Source organism: Mastomys coucha, unplaced genomic scaffold (genome assembly GCF_008632895.1).
Source record: "Mastomys coucha isolate ucsf_1 unplaced genomic scaffold, UCSF_Mcou_1 pScaffold2, whole genome shotgun sequence".
NCBI classification, from domain to species: Eukaryota; Metazoa; Chordata; class Mammalia; order Rodentia; family Muridae; genus Mastomys; species Mastomys coucha.
Window position 1 is genome coordinate 20691791 of NW_022196902.1, and position 27758 is coordinate 20719548.

At 41.0% G+C, this 27758-nt stretch overlaps 1 protein-coding gene across 16 annotated transcripts in view; it reads left to right on the forward strand.

Moving 5' to 3' along the window:
- Positions 1 to 321: 321 nt before the first annotated feature.
- The window catches only part of Ptprk (protein tyrosine phosphatase receptor type K), a 547270-nt gene continuing 519833 nt past the window's right edge, over positions 322 to 27758 (forward strand). For 5 of the 16 annotated variants that reach the window (XM_031380665.1, XM_031380674.1, XM_031380667.1 and 2 more), the window contains exon 1: positions 325 to 825. In XM_031380665.1, coding sequence (XP_031236525.1) covers positions 729 to 825 — 97 coding nt within the window. In that variant the 5' untranslated portion in view covers positions 325 to 728. Of the gene's footprint in view, positions 826 to 27758 lie in introns of all 16 variants that reach the window. The other 11 variants (XM_031380659.1, XM_031380663.1, XM_031380662.1 and 8 more) reach the window with 6 other exon arrangements.

The following is a 27758-nucleotide window of genomic DNA, read 5'->3' on the forward strand; positions in this document are numbered from 1 at the left end:
TATTCCTTATCCTACAATAAGGAATAGTGAAATTTCAGTGCAGGTCTGCATTTTAAAGGTCACATCCACGCTCCCTTTTCTTCCTATCACCAGCTGCTGGGGGTGGTGGGGTGGGTACCGCCACCTTGGGGACAGAACCCCAGGACGCTTCTCCTCCCGCGCCTCCGCCAACGTCCACCCACAATACTCCCACACTCCTGCCTCTCCGAATTGAATCTCGGGGATCTGGCAGGGAGCTGCGCCACGTTCCCCTTTCCCGCTCGCTGACGGGGAGCAGCGCGGCCACCGAGCTCAGGTGGCGAACAAAGGCGGCGCGGGGCTCAGGGCGCGGGGCGCGCAGCCGGGCTGGCGCGCGTCTCCCTGGCAGGAGGCGGCAGTGGCGGCGGCGCGCACCGGAGCCAGCATTCCTCCGAAGCCTCCGGAGCCCGCGGGGCGACGTCACCCCAGGCTCCGCCCCCGTCCCTCCCGGAGCAAAGTAACTCTGGACTACCCTGAGCAGCCTCTGCCTAGCATGGAGAGCAGCGGCCGCGGCTGGCTGGCGACGCTGGAGACGCTTTCGCCCGCGAGGTAGTTGGCCAACGTTGCGCAAGGACGAAAGTGTTGGCGGGTGGCCGCGGCGTCCCCGCGAGCCCCCCACGAGGCCGGACGGACGTCTGGCTGACGGATTTCGCCGCGTTTTCCCCCGGAGGCTCTTTGCAAAGCTGCCTGAAACTTCTCCCAAACTCGCCATGGATGTGGTGGCGGCGGCGCTGCCTGCTTTTGTAGCGCTCTGGCTCCTGTCCCCGTGGCCTCTCCTGGGGTCCGTCCATGGCCAGTTCTCAGCAGGTGAGAGGTCGGGGGGGGGGTGGTCTGGGTCTGTGGCTGTCCACAGTCTTGGACTCAGGCAGTAAGGACTGGCTGATTGCCGGTGCTGGGGTCCGGGGTCCAGGAGGCGTCGGCTTAGGGTGGGGGTTGCAGGTTGGGGCTAGATCTGTCCTGGGTGTTTGTGTCAGGCGGGACGCAGGGCCAAGAGCTGTGCGCCCCCGGGCACAGGTAACTTTTACATTCTAGACCCATTGTTTCCGAGGCCCGGCGCGCAAACAGTCCGTGGTGTGCTGGATGGAGAGTGTGGCGAACTTGCTTTTCCTGGGTGAACTGTCGATTGCCTGGGAGTCGAGAGCAGTCCACATAGCCTTAGTTAGGGAAGTGAGGAAGAAAAACTACTTAGGGCTCCCGGGGACCATGATTGTATGACTCGCTGAGCGGGCTGGTGGCTCTCTGTCGCTAGACTGTTCAAAATTTCCCCGGGAAGTCTTTGTGAGAATTGTGGGGACACATAGGGACCGACCTCAGCGTGTCCTGCCAGGTGCTTTTTGTCCCGGGAATAACCTCCTCTGACTATTGTCCAACTACTTCCCGGTGCCTCCTGGAGGCTCCTTCCTCCTCTGCTGAGAGTTCAGAGTTGCTCTTGGATAGATTGATTACAGAGCACAGCGTGGAGCATGTTGCATGTGTATATTGGTGGAGTCCATACGGCATTTGTAAAGGTAGCTCTTTAAGGGTAGATTCAGAGCTGTCCTGGGCAGCGAGGTCTGGGCTCCTATTCCCGGAAGGCTTACCCTGTTTATGGGGCGAAGCCACCACAAAGCTCAAACCTGGGTCCACACCTCTCAGAGTCCGCCTGTGTGACCTGTGCTGGGAACCCTTCGCTGCTCGCCTGGACAACCCCGGGAGCGAGACGCGATTCGATATTCCAGGCTATCTTTTTGAGATCCGAGTAAAGCCGCTCAGAGAAGTCCCAGGATTCCTGGTCTTTCGGACTGGTGGTGATATCCTGTCTGTAGGTCGCTGGCTTCTGTGTATCTGCCGGCTCTGAAGTTTCACCAGGTGGACGCTGGGGAGCGGGCTCCCAGGTTTAAGCCTCTGCCTCCCGCAGGGCTTTACAACTTTTCTGGCTAACCCACCCAGCCCAACAAGGCTGGTGGGCTCATCCGCTGCTGCCGTGGTTCCCAGTGCTGGTGCAAATGCAGAGTGGACAGAGGGTGACAGGAAACTCGACAGCCAGGCTCCTGGCTGAACCAGCAGGATGGGAAGACAGAACTTACTTTGTACTTGGCAGTTTCATTGTTGAGACTGCCCGATTTCCTGGAAATACACTCACTATGATGTTTTCCGGAGCAAATCCTTCGTTAGCTTCCCTCCCAAACCCCCTTGAGGAGTTAGACCTAGAGTCTGGTGCTTAAGTGTATCCTCCTCGTAGGCAGAGAGTATGAAATGGCAGCAGGCAAAGGAAAGACCATGTATGGTGTGTTGTGCAGAGGGCACCAGCTCTATGCAATGAATTCCGACGACTTAATTTAATTTTCTGGTTTCTGCGTTACCGAGTGTGTCTCTGCCGTACAATGCTGTTAGTATTGGAACCATGCTTGATGTAACTCATTATATGCAGCAAGTTGGAGGGAGTATTGATTTCTACACAGTGCTTGTCACTCCACGGAGAGCCTAGCTTGAGAAGGCATGTTATTTGTTAATTGAACTTTACCAGTTGCATGATTAAACACATGTATTTGAGATTGGAGAGCAGTGATGACTTAACAGCTGATGGATATATTTTCAGCATGAGAAAAACTTTACTCTTTTGAAACGTTATTTATCGTTTAATCACCGTGTACTGAGAAAGCCTCATCGCAGTGTGCAGATTTGTTTCTGGGACTTTATAATGAATGCGGGCTCCACAGACCTGGCTCTCATCCTTCTGCAATTCAAGATATGTGTGTTTGCCCACAAACGAAGGTCTTTTATCTCTTGAGTTTAAAGTCAGATTGTGCACCTACCTGTTTGTCTCCAGAGATTAAAAATTGGTTTTGTAGACATTTCTTTTCTTCTGGTTGTCATAAATCATTTGGTATTTTAATGTCATTAAAGTCTATGTCATATTTGTTAAAAAACCATTGGCTGGGGATGAGTTACAGATTGAAAATGTGTTTTTTTTTTTTTTCTTGCCTTTCCCCCTCTGATATTGTATTTTAAATGAGGAACTTTTGGAGGAATTTAAGTGAACATGCTTTAAAGAGCTGAAGAGACATATTTTCTAAATTTTAAAGTACTTCATTCTACTAAATATGCATTTTAAAACATGATCACCAAGGTTGGTTCACCACTTTCTAACAGGACTCCGTGGCTGTTGATGGAGGAAGTGTAACTGCACACTTGGGAGGCTAGTGTAATTGGGAATGTCTATATGTCACATACACATTGGCTCCTGTGTGTGTCTCAGTCACTCATTTAACACTTTCAGAATGCAACTTTCTCCTTTCTGTCTGCAGTTAAAGTGTGAAAGTGCTCTACAGTAAACATCTGTAAGGCCAGGACTTTATCTATACATTTTACCTTTCACTTGAGTCTCTGAAAATGACACTTGTATCTGTATTCTATCCTGGAAAACTGAAGTGTGGGAAACCATCTGCTACTACAGTCTACTTACTAGGCTGTGTAGCTGTTATTGTTGGTGTCACAGTGGAAGTATCGTAGTAGAACTCAAACCCGACAAAACCAGTCTCACTTGGAAACTCAGCTTTCTCATCTATAAAATGGGGATAATAATACCTCTCCTGACCTTTCCACATAGTTTTTATGAAGATCAAGTGAAGTCATTTATGTTCACTGTCAATTGTAAAGCATATGCAGCTATCTGGGGTGTAATCATCATAAATTGAGGTAGCCGGAGTTTCAGCTTTGATGGCTTTTAAACTCTTAGAATGCTCTTCTCAGTGAGTGTAGGCTCTTTAGCAAGATGTGAGTGTGAGTGTGTGTGAGAGTGTGTGTGTGTGTGTGTGTGTGTGTGTGTGTGTGAGTGTGTGTGAGATAGAGTTCTTTCACTAGACATCCATTTTCATCATAATTGATTCTGACCATAAGTTTATGACAGGAATCGTCTTTGATCATTTTTTAGCTTAGCTATGCACATCTTTCAAAAGTTGTACTTATACAAGAGTTACTGTTAATACTCCTAGTATCCTAACTACAGGAAAAATACTTGTGAGATCTTGTTATTGTAAAGTAATTTCCTGGTTCAGCATTTTCTCAGTGCAGAGAACGACATGCACCTTTGGATGCAGTCTTATCGATGACCTAAGAGGGACTATTGTGTCTGTATGAAGTAAGCCTGAGAAAGCTGCTTTAGAAGAGGTCCTGGCATATCACCCTCCTCATCCCTTAGGACCTCACAACTCATCTGAACAGAACCACTTGTCTTATATCTGCCTTCTTGTCTCTAGTACAAAATTAATTTTCTCTTATTATTATTGTGTACTGGGAAGAGACTTGGAGCCAGTCCGTGTTAAGGCTTGCCATTTCTTTTTCTAGTTTTGATTGACTGGTATCCTTCAGTGTCTATCTACATTAAAATTTCAAACTGTACTCTCTAGTAATGATATGGACAATTTCAGGTCTGTTTTTCTCTCTCACTGGTTCCCTTGTATCTGAATTTCCTAGCTTGTGAGATGTCATTTTGTGTCTGGCCTGCCCAGACGGGAAGAGGCAGGTTTGGCTGCTGTTTGGTCATTGGCATGTGTGTTGCTGACAGCTCTTCTCTTTGTGTTCCTGAATGTAAATCTCAAAAATAAATCAATAAATCAACCCCTCTGCTCCTCTGTGCCTCTCCCGCACTCCTCCCACGCCTCACTGGTAACAACTAAACCCCACATGCATATTCAAAAATCAGAAGCTTTTTGTTTTCATCAAATATCTCTAGGAGCTACATTGCATATGTTCTTAAATACTAGACATCTGACCAATCTGCTACCCAAATCTAAGATAACTCCTTCACATATGAGACACGCTTCTATGTCTAGCATTGATGTGTTAGTATGTATTTTTGGATCCTTAAATATTGTTTACATGCTATAGTTCCATGTAGAGAAAGTGTGTTGCCTCCCACTAATGTTTGTCAACTGCCCTGTACTGTTTCTGCCCAAGACTGTGTTTACACACAGTAGGTCCTGCTGAGTGTGAATCTGCACTGGTTCCCTTTCCTAGACTTGTTCTTCATGGAGAGGAGGACAAGGAATTGCTGAAGGCTGAAAATAGGAAATAGCAAAGCAGTTTGCAGACAAGATGCAGTGTGTCTCTGTGTTTGTGTGTGTGTGTGTATGTTTGTGTGTGTGTGTGTATGTGTGTGTGTCTGTGTGTATGTATATGTGTGTGCGTATATGTGTGTATGTGTGTGTGCATACTTGTATGAGATCATTTACTCAATTTTCAGAAGAGGGAAGAGAGTCCTGTTTTCTGAGTTGTTTATTAGAATCAGCCTTTGCCTTTGTCCAAACAGATTCATTTCTTATTCTACGAATGTAAACATCTCTCTGTGTGCATCCCCCTCAGACTTTCCCTGCTGATCATGTGTGTCTGGTCTGTGTTCTTTTCTCAAACAGTGTTTCTCTGCCTAAAAAGGTTGTAATTGCTTTTGAACACGATTTGCTTTTTTCATCAGAACCTATGCTGTTCATCATAGTTACTGAAGAATTGTACAAAGCATATCAAGTCACCATATATCTTAAAATGCTGTTTGATTACAGGGTAATGAATAATGCATCAATCAGACTACTTTTTAATTTCAATTGAAGCCAAAACGAGCCTGCATAGACATTGAATATTTTTTTTTTAATGGCACAGACTGTTTCTCGTATGTATTTGTTTCTAATACATGACAGAGTTCATAGTCTTTTTTTGTAAGAGGAGGTAGAAAATTTGAGTACCAGGTTGACTGATACTTTGAGATCAGTAGAATAATTTATGTACAACTACTGTACTTTGTAAACCTTTTTGGAAGTTGCTACATTTGGGTATTTATGGTATGAAGTCTAAGGCAGAAACTTTACCAACTTCAGACCTCACTCGGTACAAACATGACAGATGGAAATACCCTGAAAGTATCATAGCTACTCATAAGACACATTGTAGAGAGTCTGTCTCTAGCCTGCAGTTCTTATGGGAGCCTTTCCATTGTGGTCAATGCTCTGGTAAGGCATGTTAATGAAAGCTCAGTTTTCCTAGTCTTTATACCTGAACTTTTGTGCTATGCTTCAGGTTGGCGAGGTTCTGGGAAAACACTGAGGCAGAGGATGCAGGGACAGGATTGATCCTGCTCTGAAACACTGCCATTTCCCCACTTAACACTGTAATAAAGGTTGTTTTTGTTGTTGTTGTTGTTTTTTGTTTTTGTTTTTGTTTTGTTTTTTGGTTTTTTGCATTCTGTTGTCTTGATAATCCATGAAAATTATTAGTGGCTCATTTTGTCATTTACAATTGTTTTAGACACAAAGTAAGCAGTCTTAAGTGAAATCATTCACGTTTCCACTTAAGGAACTGCAGAGCTCAGTGAATAAAAAAGTGGCGAGCTGAATCTTCTACAGGCACTACTGAGTAGGGGTTCAGGAGCGAAGCCAAAGGAAAGTCTTCTGGTTGAATTATAGTTTGCAGTTATTTAGTTGAGTGAGCTGAAAGCTTTAAGTACATCTATCTTAATGATAGTGTGAACTTAATTGCTAAAGACTCATGCTAGGGAGACGCTTAGGAATCGGAATGGTGGCATAGGAAGTGCCTGCTTATATTCTTGGAAAGACTACCGAGCATGTTTCAGTATTTTTTTTTTCCCTATTTTATAGACTGAGAAACTGAGTTTTGTAAGAAGTGAAATATTTGTTTCATTTCAGTACCCTGTCCCATTGTGTATTACACTTCTTAATAGCTGCACAATAAAGTTCCCAGATTGGCCTCTGCATATTCCCTCTCTCACTGCTCCCGAACCACCCGTCTAGGCTGATGCTCCAAACCTTGTCCAAGGCAGCTCCTGGCATGGCCCTAGAAATTATTCTAATTTTAGTTGGGCAGGCGGCTGAAGTGGGAGTCAGGTCATAGCTCTTTGGTGTGATTGGCAGTGAAGGCAAGAGCAGGGAAGAAGCCTTATCGGGGCCCAAAGTGATTGCTTTTTGGTCATTGCAGTCCTCTACTGAAAGGTATCCTAACATTTGTTTGGTTCGTGGAACAGTAGCTTTAGCATGACTTATGACCATGTGGTGATCTGTGATCAGACCCAGCCCTACACGCACTGACTTGGAATTAAATTTCTTTTTTTTTTTTTTTGGTTTTTCGAGACAGGGTTTCTCTGTGTTGCCCTGGCTGTCCTGGAACTCACTCTGTAGACCAGGCTGGCCTCGAACTCAGAAATCCGCCTGCCTCTGCCTCCCAAGTGCTGGGATTAAAGGCGTGCGCCACCACCGCCCGGCACGGAATTAAATTTCAATTGGCTGATCTGTTTGACTATCTTAGTTTTTGGAAACACTGCATTAGAACAAACAGAAGTGAGCTAAAAATGATTGTCAAATGCACTTTATTATAGAACTGGAAGAGTTTTGTGCAAGGGTTAAATTATGACAAAACCTCAATTTCTGTTTATAATTCTTATAGATTTAAAAAAAGATTTATTATTTTATTTTATCCATATGAGTGTTTCGTTTGCATGTATGTCTGTGTGGCACATGCTTGCTTGGTGCCTGTGGAAGTTAGACAAGGACAGCAGATCTCCTGGAACTGGAGGTTTGGGCAGTTTTGAGCTGTCATGTGGGTGCTAGGAATAGAACCTAGGTCCTCTGAGAAACAAGTGCTCTAAACTACTAAGCCATCTATCTAGCCCCAAATTTATAATTATTATATATATTTACTTGATATCTAGTATCCTAGATACATCAAAACAATTGAGATTATTTAGATTTTCTTTCTTTCCTTTTAATGAACACTCAGGTTTGAAAACATTTTTTTCATAAGAAGACAAATACAAAGCTAAGTAGTCTCACTTGGCGTTATTTAAAAGAACACTTATAGGTACACATACTGCCTAAGGGGCCAGAAATACTATTTGTAAACTATTTTTGCTTGATTTAATGTTGGTACAGAAAATAGTATTCCCTCTGACTTTAGCAACAGTAATCTCTTGCTTTACTCTCTGTTCTCTCTTTCTTCCATGATCTCTGTAAGAAGGATCGCATTTGTAGATCAGTCAGATTTTGTGAATGGGAGTTAGTAAGTAGGTAGACTCTATTAAATGTCACAGAGATTCTTTTTACTGTCTTTTCTGCTCATATTTAAGAACAGAGATTCTTGTCAGTTTTCTCAAGAGAAAAATTATGATGTAATAGTGTACACTATTCATGTCAAAACACAATTTCCTTACATTTTATAGCTTGGTTTAGCAATCTTTTAGAAAACGAATTTCCCCAGAAGACCTAATTGCCTTTTTATTAATGAGTCTGTGTGGTGTTCTTTTTTTTTTTTCTCTCCGTTTACTATTCTAAATGTGTCTGCTTTGCTAGCTGTTGCAACAGTGAAGTCTCTGATTAGATCACAACTGCTATATTTGTTTTTACTGTTCACTAGTGATTTGGAAAAATCCTGGTACAATGACATGGTTATAGCATTGAGTGATGAAAAGCAAGAAGTGTAAATTAATGTTAACTCCTGATCATCTGTAATACTGTGATCTTAGAAGCTAGAGTTTGGGGACAATAGATAGCAAGATTATCTGTGCTTTTGATACTGTAAATCAAAATCTACTTAGCCTACAGTGTCTTGACTGTGAGAAACAGGGCTCTTGGGATTGATCCATTCCATATCTATTTAATACTTTGGAGTTTAAGGGGAGATCAAATCAGAGACAAATCACAGACCTGGAAAACCTTAAAGTTTTCACACACAGTCCAGACCTTTGGAGTTTGAATGTTCTCATCAGTAGGTTTTTCCTAATTTTATTCTAAATTGACTAGGTCTACATTTATTTTTGCCAGCCATAGTTAGGCTCATTTATTCTCTTATCTATTGGAAAAGAAAGACTTTCCCAAAGTGATTACAACATTAGGATCTGCCATCTCCTGAGGTTCTATGACCTAGTAAGACCTAGACAATGTGTTAAGTAGTATTTTAAAATCTCTGCAATAGTCTTTTTGTATTTATTCTTCCCACAGACTTAGAGAAGAAAGTTATTTGTTACAATTGTGCCTACGAAAAACTGGTTGAGACAAGATTTATTGTCCAGTGACTGTGCACACATGTAGTGACTAGATACTTTAGTTGTACATTAGAGAAAATGCAGCAAACTGGAGAGGCGGCTACTGTGTCACTTGTAATGTAATTAAGTTAAATTTGAACAACCCATAGAAGGAATGGAAAACCGTGTGTGTGTGTGTGTGTGTGTGTGTGTGTGTGTGTGTGTGTGTATGTGTGTGTGTGTGTGTCTGTCTTCTGTCTGTTTGTGTGTCTGAGTGTTATCTGTATGTCTGTTTGCCTGTCGGTCTGTGTGTTTTTCTCTGTGTGTGTGTGTATTTGTGTATGTCTCTCTCTCTCTCTCTCTCTCTCTCTCTCTCTTTCTCTCTCTCTCTCTCTGTGTGTATTTGTGTATGTCTCTGTGTGTGTGTGTGTATTTGTGTATGTGTCTCTCTCTCTCTCTCTGTGTGTGTGTAGGAAGCAAGGAGTTAGTGGGGGCTGGGAATGACAGATGAAGACTTTGGAATCAGATGCAACAACAGGTGACTGGGTAGGGGTGGGGATGGGTTTGTGGAGTCGGCTTTAGCTGCTAGGGGTGGTGTGAAGGACTAGAAGAAAAAGACAGTTTGTGTCCTGACATGCTTCTGTGCACTACAGAACAGGTATCTATACTTGGGTAATTTTTATTCTTGTATTTTTCCTTAAACTCTACTTTAAAGTAGAAATTTACTATTTTTATTTATTGTTTTATTCACCATATTCAATAAATTCAACATTAAACTAGTGATTTATATATCTGATACAGTTTTTCCAGTATGATCTATCCTGGAAAAACTTAAGCTCTAATTTAGTATTTAAAGCTGGGTGTGGCGGTACATGCTTTTCCAGCTTTATGTAGTATCTAGGTAGTGAGTTCTAGGCCAGTCAGAGCTACATAGTGAGACTTTGGTTCACAAAAGGAACAGAACCCAAACTAATTTAGTATTTGAGTCACATTTACTATAACACATATATCATTTTACTTATTGGTAATTTATATAGATAAAAGATCTTCTATAGTTATTTCTGTTTATATCCAGAATTTTAAAAATAATTTAAAATATAAAACACTTTTAACCAGTAGGCTTTGATTACTGTAGTTCAAAATGACAATAACGTGTGGAAAGGAAAGAAACCATTAGGTAGCTGCTTGCTTTTCAAGTATCCTGTTAGGATTTATTTATGTCCACATGCATATGTATAATAGAGTTGACAAAGAACAAAAGTCTGCGTTAAGCTATGGTAAATGATTATAATTGATACAGTGAAATAAAAGCTGCCAACTCCTTACTCTTTGGAAACTAATATTTAAAACTGTGAAGTCTACGTAAATTTGCATGATTTTGATACACTCATTCCTGCTAACTGTGCTAGAACATGGAAATTATGGAGAGATGCTATCAGAAACATTTAAGGTATTGGGTAATGAATAAAATGAAGAGAAGTAGCAGCTGCAGGCCTAGTTACTTGTATTCTAATACAGTGGGTCTCAACCTGTGGGTTGAAACCCCTTTGGAGGTTACATATCAAATATCCACCTTACAATTTATAACAGTAGCAAAAACTTGCAGTTATGAAGTAGCAACACCATAATTTTATGGTTGGGGTCACTATAACATGAAGAACTGTATTAAAGGATGGCAACATTAGGAAGACTGAGAACCAGTGTTCTAGTGAAAGAGTTACCCAGTATATTAGTTTCATTTCTGATTATGATAAAACACAAACCTCCTCAAGTTAGGTAGCATGTATTTGGCTTACAGTTAGAGGTCTTGCATCACTGTGGGGGTCAAGATGTCAGGAACCCAGAATAGAGAATAGAAATGCATTCATAGTCATGGACAGTGAATTAGTATGTACATGCTAAGGGCTCAGCTCCCATTCTCCACAATCATACAATCCAGGATCTTTTGTCTACGGGACAATGCCAACTACAGTGGTCAGGATTTCCCTTCTTAGCTATTGTAATCAAGATTGTTCCATAGACAAGCTTACAGGCTAACCTGATCTACGTTATGGCTCACTGAGATTCTTAAAACCTGTTTCTTTTGGTATTTGTTTTTATTTGGGAGCAGGGGGTTGCCTAAATGAATGTCTGTATACCATATGTTTGAAGGGCCTACAGAGGTCCCTTGGAACTGGATGGTTGTGAGCCACCATGTGAATATTGGGGATCGATCTCAGTTTCTCTGGAATGCTCTTACCTGCTGAACCATACTTCACTGAGGTTCCTTTTAGGCGATTCTAGGTTGTGTTAGCTTGACAATTGAAACTAACCATCCTATCCAGCCTCTTAGATCTTGGTGTTAGTAGCTTAAGCTTTGAGTTGACTGAGGATCACGGCTGTGCCAGCTTAGGCAAAGGTACTTCCGTTGCCCAGAATGGATGTGCTAGCCTTGGCATTTGGCCCAGCGTATAGAAATGAAGACAGCAAACAAACTGAACTTGTATCGACTTAGCCTTGCATCTCCCTTCCACTGGGGCTTATTTTAATATTCCTTTGGTTGTTGGTTTAGAGAAGTCCTTCAATGATCACTCTTTCTCCTCTTTCTTTCTTCTTACTTTGTCTATTTTTCTTTCTCCATTTATGTCAGCATGAGTTGTGTTAACTGGGTCTGAATTGGTGAAGCTTGTCACATTTCCTGGAACCATTTGTCTGGGTCATAGCAGATTACTCATGTTTACTGCTTTACCTAAGTTCATATTTAGACACTCTATGTTGGTCAAGAACCAGTTTGTCAGATTGACTCCAAACTCAGGAATGTCACACATAGAGATCTGTTGCCAGGGCAACTGCATACCTTCCCAGAGTCCACTTTTCACACTTACTTGCAGGTTACGTCACAGCCTAAATAAGAGGCAGACCCACCACATGTGGGTGCTGCTCTTACCTGCTGAGCACCGACAAGGTGATGAGTTCAAATCCCAGCAACCACATGGTGGCTCACAACCACCCATAATGAGATCTGATGCCTTCTTTTGGTGTGTCTGAAGACAGCTACAGTGTACTTATTTATAATAAATAAATCTTTGGGCCTGAATGAGCAGGGCCGACCAGAGAGAGCGGGGTTGACTAGAGCAAGCAGAGGTCCTAAAAGTCAATTCCCAACAGCCAGATGAAGGCTTACAACTATCTGTTCAGCTACAGTGTGTACTCATATACATAAAATAAATTAATAAATAAATCTTTTAGAAAAAGGTAGACCCTTCCTCACTTTCAACCTTTTTTCCCTTGTCTTTCTCTCTTTCCCCTCTTTATCTCCAATAAACCTCTGCCACGTGGAACTGCTTTTGGCCTGGTGTAATCTGTCCAGATGTGAGCCACCATTCCAACATATCACTCAGGAACGAATATATGTGGAGAAAAGTTGGCAGAGACCTCAGTTATGGCAACAAAAGGCCTTGGATATTGGGCCCAGAACACTGGGTCTGTAAGTCAGGGGGAAACTGTAGGTCTCTGAGCCTCAGTCATAATTCCTTTCTATTTAATCCTTCATTTCCATACAGTACTGTGGGCATATTAAAATGAAGAATGATTTTAATGTCTTCCCTCGTTATTCAGCCAGACATCTTTAAAGAAGAGATGAGCAATGTATGTGAAAATTCTCCTATAATTGTAAACTCACATAAAATGCAAATGCTGTTAGGGATGTAAACTTTGGTGATAAATAAATTGCTGTTGAAGGCATAGGAAGTGGATCTGCTGAAGAATGAAAATGAGGAGCATAGATGCTTCATATATATTCATGTCTGAGTTATGCAGTGCCTATGTAAATGCCAGGGAAAGTGCTATGATAAATAAGAGTTTATGTGGTTCTTGTGAACAATGGGAAATTCTGCTGTCATGTATCACCCAGTGTAGCTTCCCCATCTCATTTGCAGATACATATAAATGCTACCAAATACCTAGAAATAGGTTTTCTAGCTATGCCAGTAAATACTGTATAAAATAGTCCTGTTGAACATGGGTAAGCATGCGTGCTAAGGACTGTGATCCTGCAGAACATACTGCATGTATAAGTGTGGTTTTTTTTTTTTTTTTTTTTTTTTTTTTTTGAATAGTTACGAAGACTTAGAAAATTTTCTTTCTGGGGCCGAGGCTGCAGCTCTTTTAGTAAAGTACTTGCCTAGCATGCACACAAAGCCTTGAGTTTGATCCCAAACACCTCATTAAAACTGGGTGTGATGGCCACTCTTGATGTCCCAGGGCTGGGAAGGTAGCCTTAGGGAGATCAGGAATTTAAGGTCTTTTTTTTTTTTTTTTTTTTTTTAACACAGCAAGCTCAAGGCCAGCCTGGAGTACATGAAACCCTGTATTCAAAACAAAACAAAACAAAACAAAACAAGACAAAACACCCCTAAAAAAAAACCCAAAAGCAAAAAATCAAACAAAAACCAACCCAAAGCTCAGCATTTTCCACCTCAGCTGGCTTTCCTAATGATACCTGGTTTTCCTAATGATACCTTTACTAATTGTCTTCCTTATATCTTGACCATTTGCTATGTGTCAGTTCCAGGCCAGGTCACTAGTATGCTGGTAAGCAAGGCCTTGTCCTGCAGCTTGGGGAGCAGATGTTTGCCACAGGAGTGGCCATCTTTGTAGAGCTTCGTGCCTAATGTTTCATAGTACAGCCTGAGGCAGTTTTGTAACTGATGAGACATCCATGATTTGGCAAGTTTCAGAGTTCAAGCTGCCTTTCACAATTTGCTGACCCAATTCAGAACTTGCCTAGGATAAATCGAGTCCCTTCAAGTCCTCTGTCCTCCCTATCAAAAACAAAAGGCTGCAGAAGGAGAACCGAGGTATTAAAAAAAAAAAATGCCATCATGATAGTAAAGTTCCATTGAGTGGAATTTCCCCAAAGTTGAGTAACCCCAAGACTAACAAAGTTCTTGGACAGGAGAGCACCTTTGTTTTCTAGAGGTTGGCCGGGACCCACGCTCCTGTGGGAGGCAGGGGCAGGAAAGGATCTTTAGTTTTTACCGCAGTGTACACAATGACACTTTACAGTCTGAGCATGCATAGGCGGAGTTCCTGGGGTTTGGGAGGGGTCTCTATCTGTTGTTACCTATGGCTTTTGTAACCTGGACTCCAAGGGGCCCTACAGGCTTTCTCTACTTCACCTTTCATTCCTGTCAGCCAGGAATGAAGGCAGGCTCAGGATGACCTCTGTCTAGTTCCTAACTCTCCAGCTAGCACTTGTATCTCAGAATCAGAGCATCTTCAACCTGGTACTTTGACCATCCATTAGGTGTGCTGGTATTTTTGGTATTCATACTCAAACACACATTTGTTTTTTTTTTTTTTTTTTTTTTTTTTTTTTTTTTTTTTTTTTTTTTTTTTTTGATTTTCGAGACAGGGTTTCTCTGTGTAGCCCTGGCTGTCCTGGAACTCACTCTGTAGACCAGGCTGGCCTCGAACTCAGAAATCCACCTGCCTCTGCCTCCCAAGTGCTGGGATTAAAGGCGTGCGCCACCACTGCCCGGCTCACACATTTGTTTTTTAATGGGAAGTAGAGATCCTGCAATTTCTTTCTTCAGTGAGAACTGTTTGATCTGCTATTTGTGAATTTAGGAGAAAAGCAATTTAGAGATGTGTAACTATTTTCTAAGCAAAACCCAAACTTTCAAATTACAATACCTTGTGTCCATGTCTTAATTAGGCAAACACACTAACACTTGCTTCAGTTCAATGTGATGGTAATGTGGGGACGCACAGGCGCTGGGCTGCTCTACATAGGTTTAAAGATGGGCTGTGATATTTTCTTGATCTTTCCTTCAGTCACTTGCCTTTAGTTTTCTCATTTGCATAATAGGGAAATGAGAGTACTGTTGTAGATGTGTGTTTGAGGAACATTGAGTTAAAGTGATTAAAGGATTGTCTGACCCATTAATAACATCTATTTACTTTTCCTGTTTTCTTGTCCTCTCTACCATTGGACTAACTTAACTCATGTTTGCTGAGTAACTAATCCCTTGCTGTTCTTTTTCAAAACCTCCAGCTGCAGCTATTTTTTCTTTTAAAACTTTTAAATAGCATCAGAGTAGGTGTCCTGAACTAAACCCAACATGGAGGCCATGTGCTGCTCGAGTACAGAAAGCACTGTAAGAACCATAACTCATAATTCAACTCTTATGTAAACAGACAGATTTACACCAGTGCTGGAGATTGAGAGCCTTGCAAAAGTAACAAACCATTGATTCAATGTATGTGTGTGCATCTTTGTGCGTGGGTAGATGCCTGTAGAGGTAAGAAGAGAGTGTTGGATCCTCTGGAGCTGGAATTGTAAGTGGTTGTGGGCTGAAGAGCACAGATACTCTTAAACGCTGAGTCATCATCCTAGCTTCAGAATCAGAGTCTTAGGATGAATGATCAGGAAAATTAACACGTTTAAAAGAAATACTTCATCAATGGGAGGAGAGGCCCTTGGTCCTGTGAAGGCTCTATGCCCCAGTGTAGGGGATGCCAGGGCCAGGAAGTAGGAGAGGGTGGGTTGGTGAGCAGGGGGAGGGGGGAGGGAACAGGGTTTCCCCTCCTTCTCCCCCCACCCCCCGAAACTGGGAAAGGAGATATCATTTGAAATGTAAATAAGGAAAATATATAATTAAAAAAAAAAGAAATACCTCAAAACAGAACAGTAAAAGTTATGGTGAGTGACCAGGTGGGATTTCAGAAAAACATTAGATTTTACGGTTCTTTCTAAGTAGGAGCATTTATAATTTCTTAAGCAGGCCAGATGCTGTGGGAAATTTGAGACCACAGTAAATGAGTAAACTCTGGAAACCTAATCACAGTTATAATCTGACAAGTCAATATTGGGAATATGCTGTATTTGGGAATTTCGTAGGAAGTTGAGAATATTCTTTGCTGCCTCAAATCACTGTCTGTCCCAGTGAGACTCATGTCTTGGTTAGGATTATCATGCAGACTCAGAAATGAGGGGACTGAAAATAAGTATAAAAGGTAAAAACAGACCCATAGGTTTCCATGGGCTTACAGAGTGAACAAGGTATATGGCTGTTTCTTTGTTTTCACTAGGCATGTGTGCTAAACAAATTCGCACCGCTGACATTTAGAACATCTATTGGCCTATGGGTTCTTATATTTTGAATTTTATTTTTGAGGGTTGTGTAGGAATTTATGGTTAGCACATGAGTTAATGAGGTAGTTTCAAATCTGTTTAAACTCCCTAACATTTTTAGGCCACTGCCTGCCGGATGAAGCTTTTTCCAGTGCCAGCACAGGGTGGTGTGGTCTGATAAAATTCCTGACTATTGTTAGCTCCTGTGCAGAGGGAATCCTCAGAGAACATCTGCATGGATTTAAGCTGTATTCAGGTTCATGTTTCTGGCCGGCAGTGGCAGTCTTACCTCTTCTCGGTAGTAATTCCAACTGAGCCTGCTTCCCTTTGTCTTTTAGGTGCTTGTGAAAACGTGTTTTTTTCCCTACCTAAAAGTCTTGTTATTTTCTATACAGGAGAACCCTTTGCACCACAGCCTTGAATCTGACAGAAATCATGCTTGCTTGCTTGCTTTCTCTGTCTCTGTCTCTGTCTCTCTCTCTCAGTCTCTCTCTCTCTTTCTCTTTCTTTTCTTTCTTCTTTTTTTTTTTTTTGTTTCGTTTTCTAGACAGTTTCACTGTGAAGCCGTGACTGTCCTGGCTCTGTAGATCAGGTTGGCTACACACTCAAAGATCCACTTGCCTCTGCCTCCAGAGTGCTGGGATTGAAGCTGTGAGCGAGCCACCATGCTCAGCATGAAACTGGCCATATTGGGCTATCTTGTGTCTTGGCTGGTGGGTCTAGTAAATATAGATATGGCTTCATCAGCCCTTTCAGTTAAAAGGTGGTCCATTTTTTATCTGTTATGTTCTTCAAAGTTTCTTTAGTTGTGTTTCTGTCATACTATTTGATCAGCTTCAGAGATGAGATAAAAAAGATCATTAAGGAAAACGGAACAAAGTAACCACACGAAACCTGTGGGACACCTAGTTCCCAGCATTTCCTTTTTGCTGTTTTGTTTTGTTTTGATTTTGATTTTTAAGAAAATGGCTCCAAAGTCACAACTTAGTGTTTATTTAGAAAGCAGACCGCTCTGTCCATCAGAGTCAGTGCTCCCTGATAGACGCTGGATCTGAAAGTGTCTGAGGTGGAAGAGTGACCTATGGAATGGAAAGTTCAACGATGAGGACTTTAACCTGCCTGTTTTTTTTATTGAGACAGGGTTTCTCTGTGTAGCCCTGGCTGTCCTGGAACTCACTCTGTAGACCAGGGTGGCCTCAAACTCAGAAATCCACCTGCCTCTGCCTCCCAAGTGCTCGGATTAAAGGCATGCGCCACCACCGCCCAGCTTAACCTGCTTGGTAAGGCTCTCAGGAAACTCACAACCAGGAACAGTTATAGAGAGACAGAGAGACAGAGACAGACAGAGTGACAGAGACAGAGACAGAGACAGAGAAACAGAGACAGACAGACAGAGACAGAGACAGACAGGGAGACAGAGTGAACCTGCAGGAGTTGGGGTGGGGGAAGGGAGAGAGCAAACCAAAATGTCTGGATTTAGAGGGAGGGGCCTCTGGGGGAAGCAGGACCCAGCTTCTGGGCTGGAAGTTCAGGGTTGTGTGCTGGGTATGTCAGGTAGAGACTGAGGGATGCTGGGAAGAACTGAAGGACAGGTCTGCTCTGATGTGTAAGATATGGACTTTAATCCCTAGTCCTGGGGTTGAAACCAAATGACATCAAGTATTTCTTTTTTAAAAGTGGATCAATGAGTTATGTCATTCCTGCACATTGTGACAATAGACTTGACTGCATGTCAAACTTAATGTCCCCTTTAGCTTGTTGAAACAAGTGATACCACTCTAGGTTATTAACAGTTCCTTGTTTTGAACACCTTGTTGGGCAGGAGTCATTGATTTATGCATTGTTATGATTGATTGTGAACTCTGCTAGAGTTGGAGAGGTTGGGAAGCAAAGGGCCTCTCAACTCAGCAAAATGTGCAAGGCTGGGCTAGTCTCAGTCTTTTTCCATCAGCTTGGTTAATGTCAAATACTAAATACTTGGTCCTTTTATGTGACGCAGTGCATGCAGCAGAGAGGGAAAAAGATGAAAAGAAAAATCAGATCTTTGCACCGAGTTAATTCAGACCGTTGGAGGAGCTGGAGATATGTTCCAAGTGCGGGCAGAGTTCAGGCTTGCTGGTCCAAGCCTTTTGGAGCACCCACCTTGGAATTTAGTCTTCTGCTTGACTCTTGTCACGTATAACAATGTGACTGTCTATGGTCACATATGTTTTATGATGTTTTAAGCTTTCTCTCTTCAAGGGCTAGTGATTCAAAGCCAGCTACCTCCACATAAAAAGACAAGCTTCAAAGAAATGTATTTGAAATTATGTGAATATTTTGCATCAAGGGAATTATGTGAATCTTCTTTACCGAGCACTATTTTTGAAAGCAGAAGATTACACCAGAGTAGATAGTTTAAGAAAACAAACCTTTTTGCAAGTGTTTCTCAACTTGTGGGTCGTGATCCATTGGGGGTCAAATGGCTTTTCACAGGGGTCTCATAAGATGTTTATATTATGATTCATAAAAGTAGCAAAAAAATGGAGTAGTTATGGAGTAGAAACAAAATAGTTTTATGGTTGGGAGTCATCATGGCAGGAGGAACTGCAGTAAGGGGCCCCAGCCTTAGGAAAGTTGAGGACTTCTGTTTTAGGGGCTTGGTGGTAAATGTAGTGGCACCTATCCTGATGACTTGAGTCCCACCCATATGTCACTTGCAGTGGAAGGAGAGAATCGACTCCAGCAAGTTATCCTCTGGTCTCCATGTGTGTGTATGGAGGTCACATGCACATACACACATGCACACAGAATAAATAAATACAGAAATCAGAAAACAAATGAAAATCCTGAAATATCATAGCCTTAAAATTATTATACTAAAATATTTGTGTGGCCCACAAAAGTATCCACAAAAGTATCTAGTCACCCAAAAATCTTTTTAAGAATGAACATGCTAATAAATATAAATAGATTTACACCTAATTTTGCTGCATGTTATATTACTTTTTTTTTAAGGATATAATATGAAAGTGTTCACAGCTATAAAGTCTGTAGTTTAAAATGAAGCCTACAAAGCCTAGGTTGAGAGATTTAAAAAACTCTATGTATCTGGGTGTTTTGCCTGCATGAGTGTGCACCACCTATGTGCTTGACTGTACTGGAGGCCAGAAGAGGGCATTGTGTCTGGGACTGGAGTCATATATGGTTGTGGCTATAGTGTGAGTACTGGCTATCAAATTACAGTTCTCTGCGAGAGCAGCCTGCTCTTAAATGCTGAACCGTTTCTCTAGCCCCACCTTTTTCATCTCAAGGCTATATCTGAGTATTCAATTTGATGATTTTCTATTATTATTTTCTACAAACTTTGTTTTTTCATTTCTTTCTTCAATCTCCTTATGTAGCCCACACTATTTTAGAACACACAATCCTGCCTCAGTTACCTGAGTACTGGTATTGCAGATATACTATACCTTCTGTTTATATTAGCTCAAGTAATGTGATTATTTTAATTTTAAAGTTTATTAATATCTACTGATACAACAATAAAATGTTATAGCACACAGTTCTATGATTACTTTCTGTAAGAGGAGAATAGTACATGTCCTAATAGAATGAGTATCATAGTAACTGAAATCACATGCTGCTCATGTATTGGTTGGGCTCTGTGTAACACTTTATATGTTAGTGTTCATTAGAAAATATTTCTTAAGCCAGTTGTAGTGGCTCACACCTTTAATCTCAGCACTTGAAAGACTGTGGCAGAGAGGCAGGTGAGTTTATGGCCAGTCTAATCTACATAGTGAGTTCTAGGACAGTGGAGCTGCATAGTAAGACCCTGTCTTGAAACAACAGCAACAACCACAAACAAACAAACAATCAAACAAACAAAAAACCAATTTGACATGTCATGGTGGCTGTTTTTAAAGATTTTGTTTTCATGTTATAATGGTGTGAAATGGGTCCAAAGGCGGTAGGAAACAAGCTTTGAGTTTTGACCTTTCACTGAGCTAGGGCATATAATACCATACTGCCACAATGGGGGGCACTTGTAGCTTGAAGCATAGAGCCTTGAGGGGCATCACCGTAAGGGTGATTGCTAAGCTGAGATTCTTTGTAGCTTTGGTGTTTCACAGGCACTTTTTCCTTATACTATTTTCAAATGACTTTGGGCCTTTTGAAGTATGATGTCATCATTAAGGAGAAGGACATCTGTATATTAACTGATGTCTTCAAGTGATTGAATTTTTTGGGGGGCAGGGAGTAGATTGGGCTTTCCTATGCTTGATTTCTCTAGGTTTTATATCTTTATCTTTTCACTAGTATTTTGAAAAAAAAACCCAATACCTCGTTTATGTATAGTGTGGAGAACTTGGGAACATCATTCTAACTTGCATGATTTCATATGATTTCTGATCTTCATGCCTCTGCCGCTGGAGTGTGCTCATTTTACATGATTCTGGTGATCAACCTCAGGTCCTCCTAGATGCTACAAGCCTCGTACCGACTGAGCTGCAGCCCCAGTTATGAACTTTACAGCTTTTAAACTTGATTTCATAGGAAAAGTTTTGACATTTCAACTCGGTCTTTGAGGAAATGAAGTAGGAGAAGTGGCAAATATTACTCAAAATTAATGTAAGTGAGACACACTGCATTGCCTGGGACTTGTAATCTTTGCACTTACCGGAATTATAAGAAAGAGACAAGTGCTAATATAAACTCTTAGAGATTTATTGTTAAAAATCGCTTTCTTCTGTATAGCCTGAGATCAGTCCATCTTACATTCTTTCATCTTTGTCTTTAACATTGTAATAGTTAATTGATATCTAGAATGGTGGCTGAGTTAGGTGAGCATACTTGCTGGTGTGCCTCTGCTCGACAAATTGTTATTGGTCAGGCTGCTAAGCCACTCCCAGTGGCCACAGGCGTTAAAGGGAACCCTCCTCCTTCTCAATTAATCTCATGATTTCATTAACCAGGGTGACCCATTTTAGAGCAGATGATCTGGGGAAGCCATCTCTAATCTGTGTGGCTTTGAAGCTCAACACTTGTTCTAGTCAGTAGGACTAATACGGCCCTGGCATTTCTTTCTCACCATTTGGCTACTTATTTACTGAGGCACCATGGCATGACAGTATGAGGCACGGCATCTAGACATCATCTGAGTCTGAGAATAGACCAGGAATCTAGGGCTTAGGACTGTGTATCACTGGCCTGGAGTTTCCTGTCTAGACTGTCATTCTGAGATCAAATATTGCATCCCCTTTTTTATACTTTGGGTCTGCTAATATAAACTTAAAAATTTTTAATGAGGTTTTTTTTTGTGTGTGTGTGTGTGTGTGTGTGTGTGTGTGTGTGTGTGTACTTCTTTGAATCTTGTACTAGTCTAGTGTTCTATGGCCCTCAGCTTGGTAGCTTCAGATTCCCTGGATATTACTTTTTGTCAATGTTGGACTCAATTCAGTGGTGGAAAGTACTAGAAAAGAATATCACAAAAATAGTAAAAATAGCCTAACTGCCCCTTCTAGAGAGTAAGCATTGCTGTGTGACATTTTAATTGAGTGCAGTTATCTGTCTTAATGTCTGTATACTGCGCAAGAGTGTGGAATGAAGACTTAACTGTGGCTATCGCTAATGTGGGAGAGCTGTGGCACTCTTCCACCCAATGCATACTACAATCCCAGGAGGGAACTGGTTGTAGAAATCATAGTCTGTATGCTCCACTATATTGTGACATATCACTGGACCATAAAAAGCACATAGTTCTTGCTCGATTTAGCAATGAATTCTTGGCTTGGGAATACTTTAAATATCACAACTTTCTTAAATAAAATCAGCTAGTCAATTAGTGTTTGAAGACCCCAAGATCAAGTCATTGTATTAATGCCTCCACATTTGTGTATCTACGAATTGAATGCTTAGGCTCAAGTCACATGTTTTAAGCCGAATATGCATTTTCAGCTGTAAAAAGAATAAAAGGTTGTAAAAGAAGTGTAAGGTATTCTCATTGCAAAGACTTGCTGCTTGGCTTCTTCAAATATTAATTACTATCAGCTTTAACTAGGGAAGGTAGTTGAAGGCTCTTTTAGTATTTCCAGGTCTAAAGATCTACAAATCAATGCTTTCTGGTAGAGGGGATACCTCCAGGAGAACATGTATATATCATTTTATTCTTGTTTGTGACAGGACATCGGGGGAGGAGGATTCTTGTTTCTTATGTCCACCTTTTCTTTTGGTGCTACACCTGACAAAGCAACAGCAGGCAGATATCCTGTGGATAGACCGGATGGAGCTCATTAGTCACATTTGTCTTCAAATAAAACCTGTATCTCAATTCTAAAACAAAAGACTATAAATAAAATAAAACTTCACTGGAAAAAATATCTTAAATGTACATAGTGATATATAATGGGACATCAAACATTTCTGACTCATGAAAAGATATCTAAGACCTGAGGAAAAAACCAAACTAAACCAAAGCAAAACAAACCTAAAACCAACAACAAAGGGACAAGTAAGTAAATAAGTAAGGAAGGAAGGTTGCTGTCTGTCTGTGCTCTGTTCTGTCTGCTCTGTATTCTGTTCAGGCTCATAAACCTACCATTGCTTTTTAAAATAACAAAATATTTCAAAAATTAAAACAAAGAAAACATACTGATTTCTATCTAGGCATGTAGTGAAACATTTTGATAGTATGTACAATTTATATTTACTCTGTGGCCTAACTCAAGGATATGGTAATTTGCATTTACAAAAGCAGTATGGCATCACTTCATGATTCAGAATGCATCTCGAAGGCAGAGAGTTCTGGACGTTATCATACGGAGCCATTTCTCAGCATTTAGATGACTGGGCCACAGGGATGCTTGCTGTCTCTAGTAGCCCCTTAGCCTGGTCTTGCTAAAAGTGCAGGAGGGTGTCGGATACAAATGAGGCAAAGGAAGGGCTCCTGGCCAAGTGTTGTTTATTGAACTGAGCAAATGCTTCTTCGGTGGGTCAAGGGAGCTGGTTAGTGTAAATGGGCAATGAAAGCCTGCATACTTCCAAGACCGGAAGTTTCTTTTTTATAATCTCTTTATATGCAGATCCCCAAGTCCTTCAGGTTGGAAAGGCCACTTGTGTTAAACTGAAAGGACCATTACAGGTCCCTGAGATTTATTTAATTCCCTCAGTAATGAGCCATTTTTACATTCTTTAAAACTACAGATAGAAAGAGTGTATTAGTCACAAATCATTCAGACTTGTTCGTGAGAAGCATTCTGTACGAGATATACATTAATCAACATGTTTCCTAACATAAAGTGTACGGTGAGGACAGGATGTTTCAAAATATAAAGACCATGTTCATTTACATTTTTCCTGCAATTCAGATTTTTAACATGGTTTCCAGGCACCCCAGTCGTCTTCTTGCTGTGACTGTGTGACTGAGGTATCTATGTTAGCTGCTTGCCATGGTAAGGAGGAGCAAATAGAAACTCCAACCTTTGAGGTTGCAGCTTTGATGAGAGGTTGCTTAAAGTCAGAAGGAGATGAAGAGAACAGAGCTTGCACTGTTCGGATGTATTAATATTAAGAGGAGAAGGGAGGACTGCTGGGATAAATATGAGCAGCATAAAGTGATGTCAGTCAGAAGGGGGTAGGCTTTTAAATGCATGACTCTCATTTGGATGTTTGTTTGATTGAAATGTGACTTTTGGGTTTATTCATTTCAAACCAAGATGCAAGGATGTATTTAGCATGATTCTATTTTCAGTCTTCTTTAGGTAGATTTTTTTTTTTTTTTTTTGGCACTGAACATAGCCAGTCATAATAAAATTAAATTTACTTAAAAAATGATGGTTCACTTTCATGTCATATCCCTGACATGAGCAAACTATTAAGCAATATTTTGCCATGGCTTGTATATACATTAAAAACAAACAAAAAGAACAAAATCTCCCAAACTCTGAGGTTAAACCTTACCTGCCTGTGGAATAGAATCCGATCATCTCTTATTTTGACAATGGACTTGTGGCAATATCATAAATGATTAACCAAATGCCATTGTGTCTGTAGGAGGGCTGTCTTAGAGCTACCTTGTTATCAGGTTTTTTTAAGGTGTTATCTTTCTCAGTTTATAACTAACCTTGTGTTTGTCACAGTAGGAGTGGCAATCTTGATTATCTTTCCTCATTCTTCATGGGGAACGCAGCTGCCACCCTCATGACTTCCTTTGATCAAATCTTTATGTGACACAGAGTCTTCAAAGTGAAGACCTAGCTCACCAGGTAAACCTACCTCTTGCTTTATGCTTAGATTGGGTGGAAAGTGGAGATCTGTGTGAAAAAATGATTGGACAATAAAAATTAGTAGTAGTGATTCTCAGTGACTACAGGACAAATATTGATCCCTAAAACACAACTTTCCTAGCTCCCTGTTTCCTTTGAAAGTGGAAAGGTGGGCTAAGAATGGGCATAGGTGTGTGCATGTATGTATATGTGTATTCACAAGTGGGAGTGTATGTGTATACAATTACATGTGAAGGCAATAGGTGGGCAGTTGGTGTTTTCCTAGATTATGAACAGCTTGGATCTGGGGTGGCTCTATATGAGGAGGATATAGTAATCTAACAGAAAACTGAATATTCCTCTAGGCGAGGGAGAAGGCAGCCAAGCAGGCTAGTGGGGGTAAAAGGGCATGCCATCCATTTGTATATGTTAAGGAGGAAGGAAGAAAGGTGTCCCTGAGTACCTAATAAAACTTGGAAGTTCTGTTAGGGGTGGGGTGGCTGGAAGATTTCAAAACAAATTTGAAGGTTATATTTTCCTGCTTTCTTACATCATCTATTTTAGGCAACATGGGTGAATAGTCTTGTCTGTCAAGATGACTTCAGTTTCTCTCGTAGTCTTTAGTATGTTTATGAATGTTAAAAATACTGTCAATATACTTATCTACTTCTGGTCCAAACTGCTCTATCCCTACCCTAATACCTATATGGATACTCTGTCCTTGGAACGGTCCTTTTTTGAGTGATAAACTGTGCTGCTTCAATGCTCTTCTCTCTTAACTTCATCTCTAAATGATATACCAATTGATATGTTTGCATTGACACAGCACTCAAACACACCATGAACTGATGTGTAACAAAGGACCAAAGAAGAAAGAAGAAAAAATATATTCTCTTAACATTTTCTCTCTTTGGAAATGGGCATATTCAAAGATTGTCTGTCTGTCTGTCTGTCTATCTATCTATCTATCTATCTATCTATCTATCTATCTATCTACCTACCTACCTACCTACCTACCTACCTACCTATCTATCTATCTATCTATCTATCTATCTATCTATCTATCTATCTATCTATCTATGTTCTTCTTTTTGAGAATGGCAAAGATACTTACAACTTGGCTGTTTTGGAAGAGTTGGAAGAGTAGAAATTCCCTGGTTACTGCCCTCCACATATTTGGAAAGCATTATGATGTTTTAATGTGGGTTCTAAACTGGGGCAAGACATACTTTAATTTCCTTTCATGCACTTAAATCAAGTCTCAGGCTCTTTTGGAAATGTTTACTGGAAAGAAAAAAACAAGGAAGAAAGAAAGAAAACCATAGGCAGGCTTTAAAATGCTTTTGGAGTGCACAGCTCTATGGTGCCACTTCGATTGAAGGCTTCTAATATTTTTTTTCCCCAAAAGATAAATCCTGTAAACATTTTTTTCTCATTTTGTAGTTTCTGTTGAAACATTGTGTTTGGCTCTAACCTTTCCGCCCTGGGAAACAAAAGTGTTTTTTAACTTCTGTGCTCCTGCTGGGTTCTGCAATTGCGAAGCAGGACTTCCAAAGTTGTTCCTTATTATACACTGTAATTCTGATGGATGGGAAGATTTCCCAAGTCTTAGCTGAAGTGTAGTATATTACTTTTAAGGGATAAATTTTCAAGGGAAGTCCTTTTCTGAACTTACAAGACTCCAGCTTTTAAAAATCTTTTAAAATATAAAACCCAATCTAATTCATTCATATTCTTAAAAAATGGTTAGCATGTGCTTCAATGATCATATAGAAACTGAAGTACCTGTTAGTGTCTAGTAGCAACTTCTGATTCATTCAATGTTAAAACTCACAAATAGTTGACAGTACTCTGTGGGTACTGCTTGGGCTGTCAAACTTGTAGGAGCTAAGTCTTGGCTTTGAGAAATGCAGTGTTCAAAACTGTTGTACCTCTCTGTGGAAGGGAGTGTTGTGAGAAGATCTGGTAAGAACTGGCTTTGAGTGGAGCATTGATGGTAGGATTATACCTTTGGATTTTAAAGTAAGACACAGAAGAAAAGTGCTGGATGCCAGTTTATGCTCCTGTTAAAATAAAACAGTTGCTCAGGATGCAGAAGCAGGCAGAGATTTGAGTTCAAGGCCAGCCTGGTCTATAGCATGAGTTCCAGGACAGCCAGAACTACACAGAGAAACCCTGTCTCAAAAACCCACCACCACCACTGAACAAACCCAAAACTGGAGACTTTTGGTGACTTTTAAAACTTTTCTTGTATTTCTGTGAATTGGTTCTAGCCAAGTGCAGTGGGTGTGTATTTAAGCCGGGCTGGAGACCTTCAGATTCATTTGAAAGAGTTTAGCTTCAAGTTTTGCTTTGTAGTAGATTTTTAAAAGTAGAATTCGCACTGGGGAAAAGTAAAGAAGGCAGATGTTTGATTTTCCTTTGGAATGTGTTACCTGTTACCTAGTATTCAGAACATTGCTTGGCAATAATAAAAACACACGTTATATTTCATCTTATATAATGTTACCCAGTCTGCCTCTTTCCACAGCGTCTTATCCCATTCCTACCCATACCTACCCATACCTGTCTGTTCCACTTTCCCATCTCCTTATCCTACCTCCTTCTATCCATATGTCACACCCCCATCCTATTCTACCCCATGGGATCAGGGTTTATAATTTGGGGATCCACACTGTTTTCTGAACTAGGGATACATCTAATGTTGTGGGGTGTTACAGAAGTAACCCACTAGTCTTTCCCATTCTTCCAGAAAACCATTCCAGGAACACCACAGAGAATGAAGGGAGCATGTCCAAGTGTGAGAAGGGCCCTGTGAAGAGTCAGGGAGTGGGTGGACATGCTAATGAGTTTCCAAAGGTGTAAACTGAAGGAAGAATAGAAAAATTAGTGTATTTTCAGGCAAAGTGACACAGTTTGAGAGTGGCTTATACTGAATAGAGTTAAGGGAGGAAATTAGCTTCGGAGCGTGAGCGTACATGAGGGTGACTATTGTTTCCGGGCCATGCCATTTCCTCTACGAGGGGCATATTAGCAGGAAGAGGTAAGAATGAGTCACAAACCAACTCTGTGTAGCAAAGAAACACAAAATCAGCAACCACAGAGGCTGGGATTTGGGTTTTCAGGTTGCTGGCTCAGTTAATCACCTTTCTAAAACAATCAACTTAAAGGCTTGAGGGTGTTACAACTGCTCCATGGTCAGCTGGCCCCACTGGCATGAGGCCTTTATGTCAAGGTAGAACATGGTGGAAGAACAGAATGGTGGGGTAAAGCTGCTTGGAGGGTAGCCCAGATATTAGGTGAGGGTTAGAATCTGGTTCATTGGCTGTGATAATTTGGAAAAGCATTCATCTCAGAGAAAGAGTAACTTATAAAG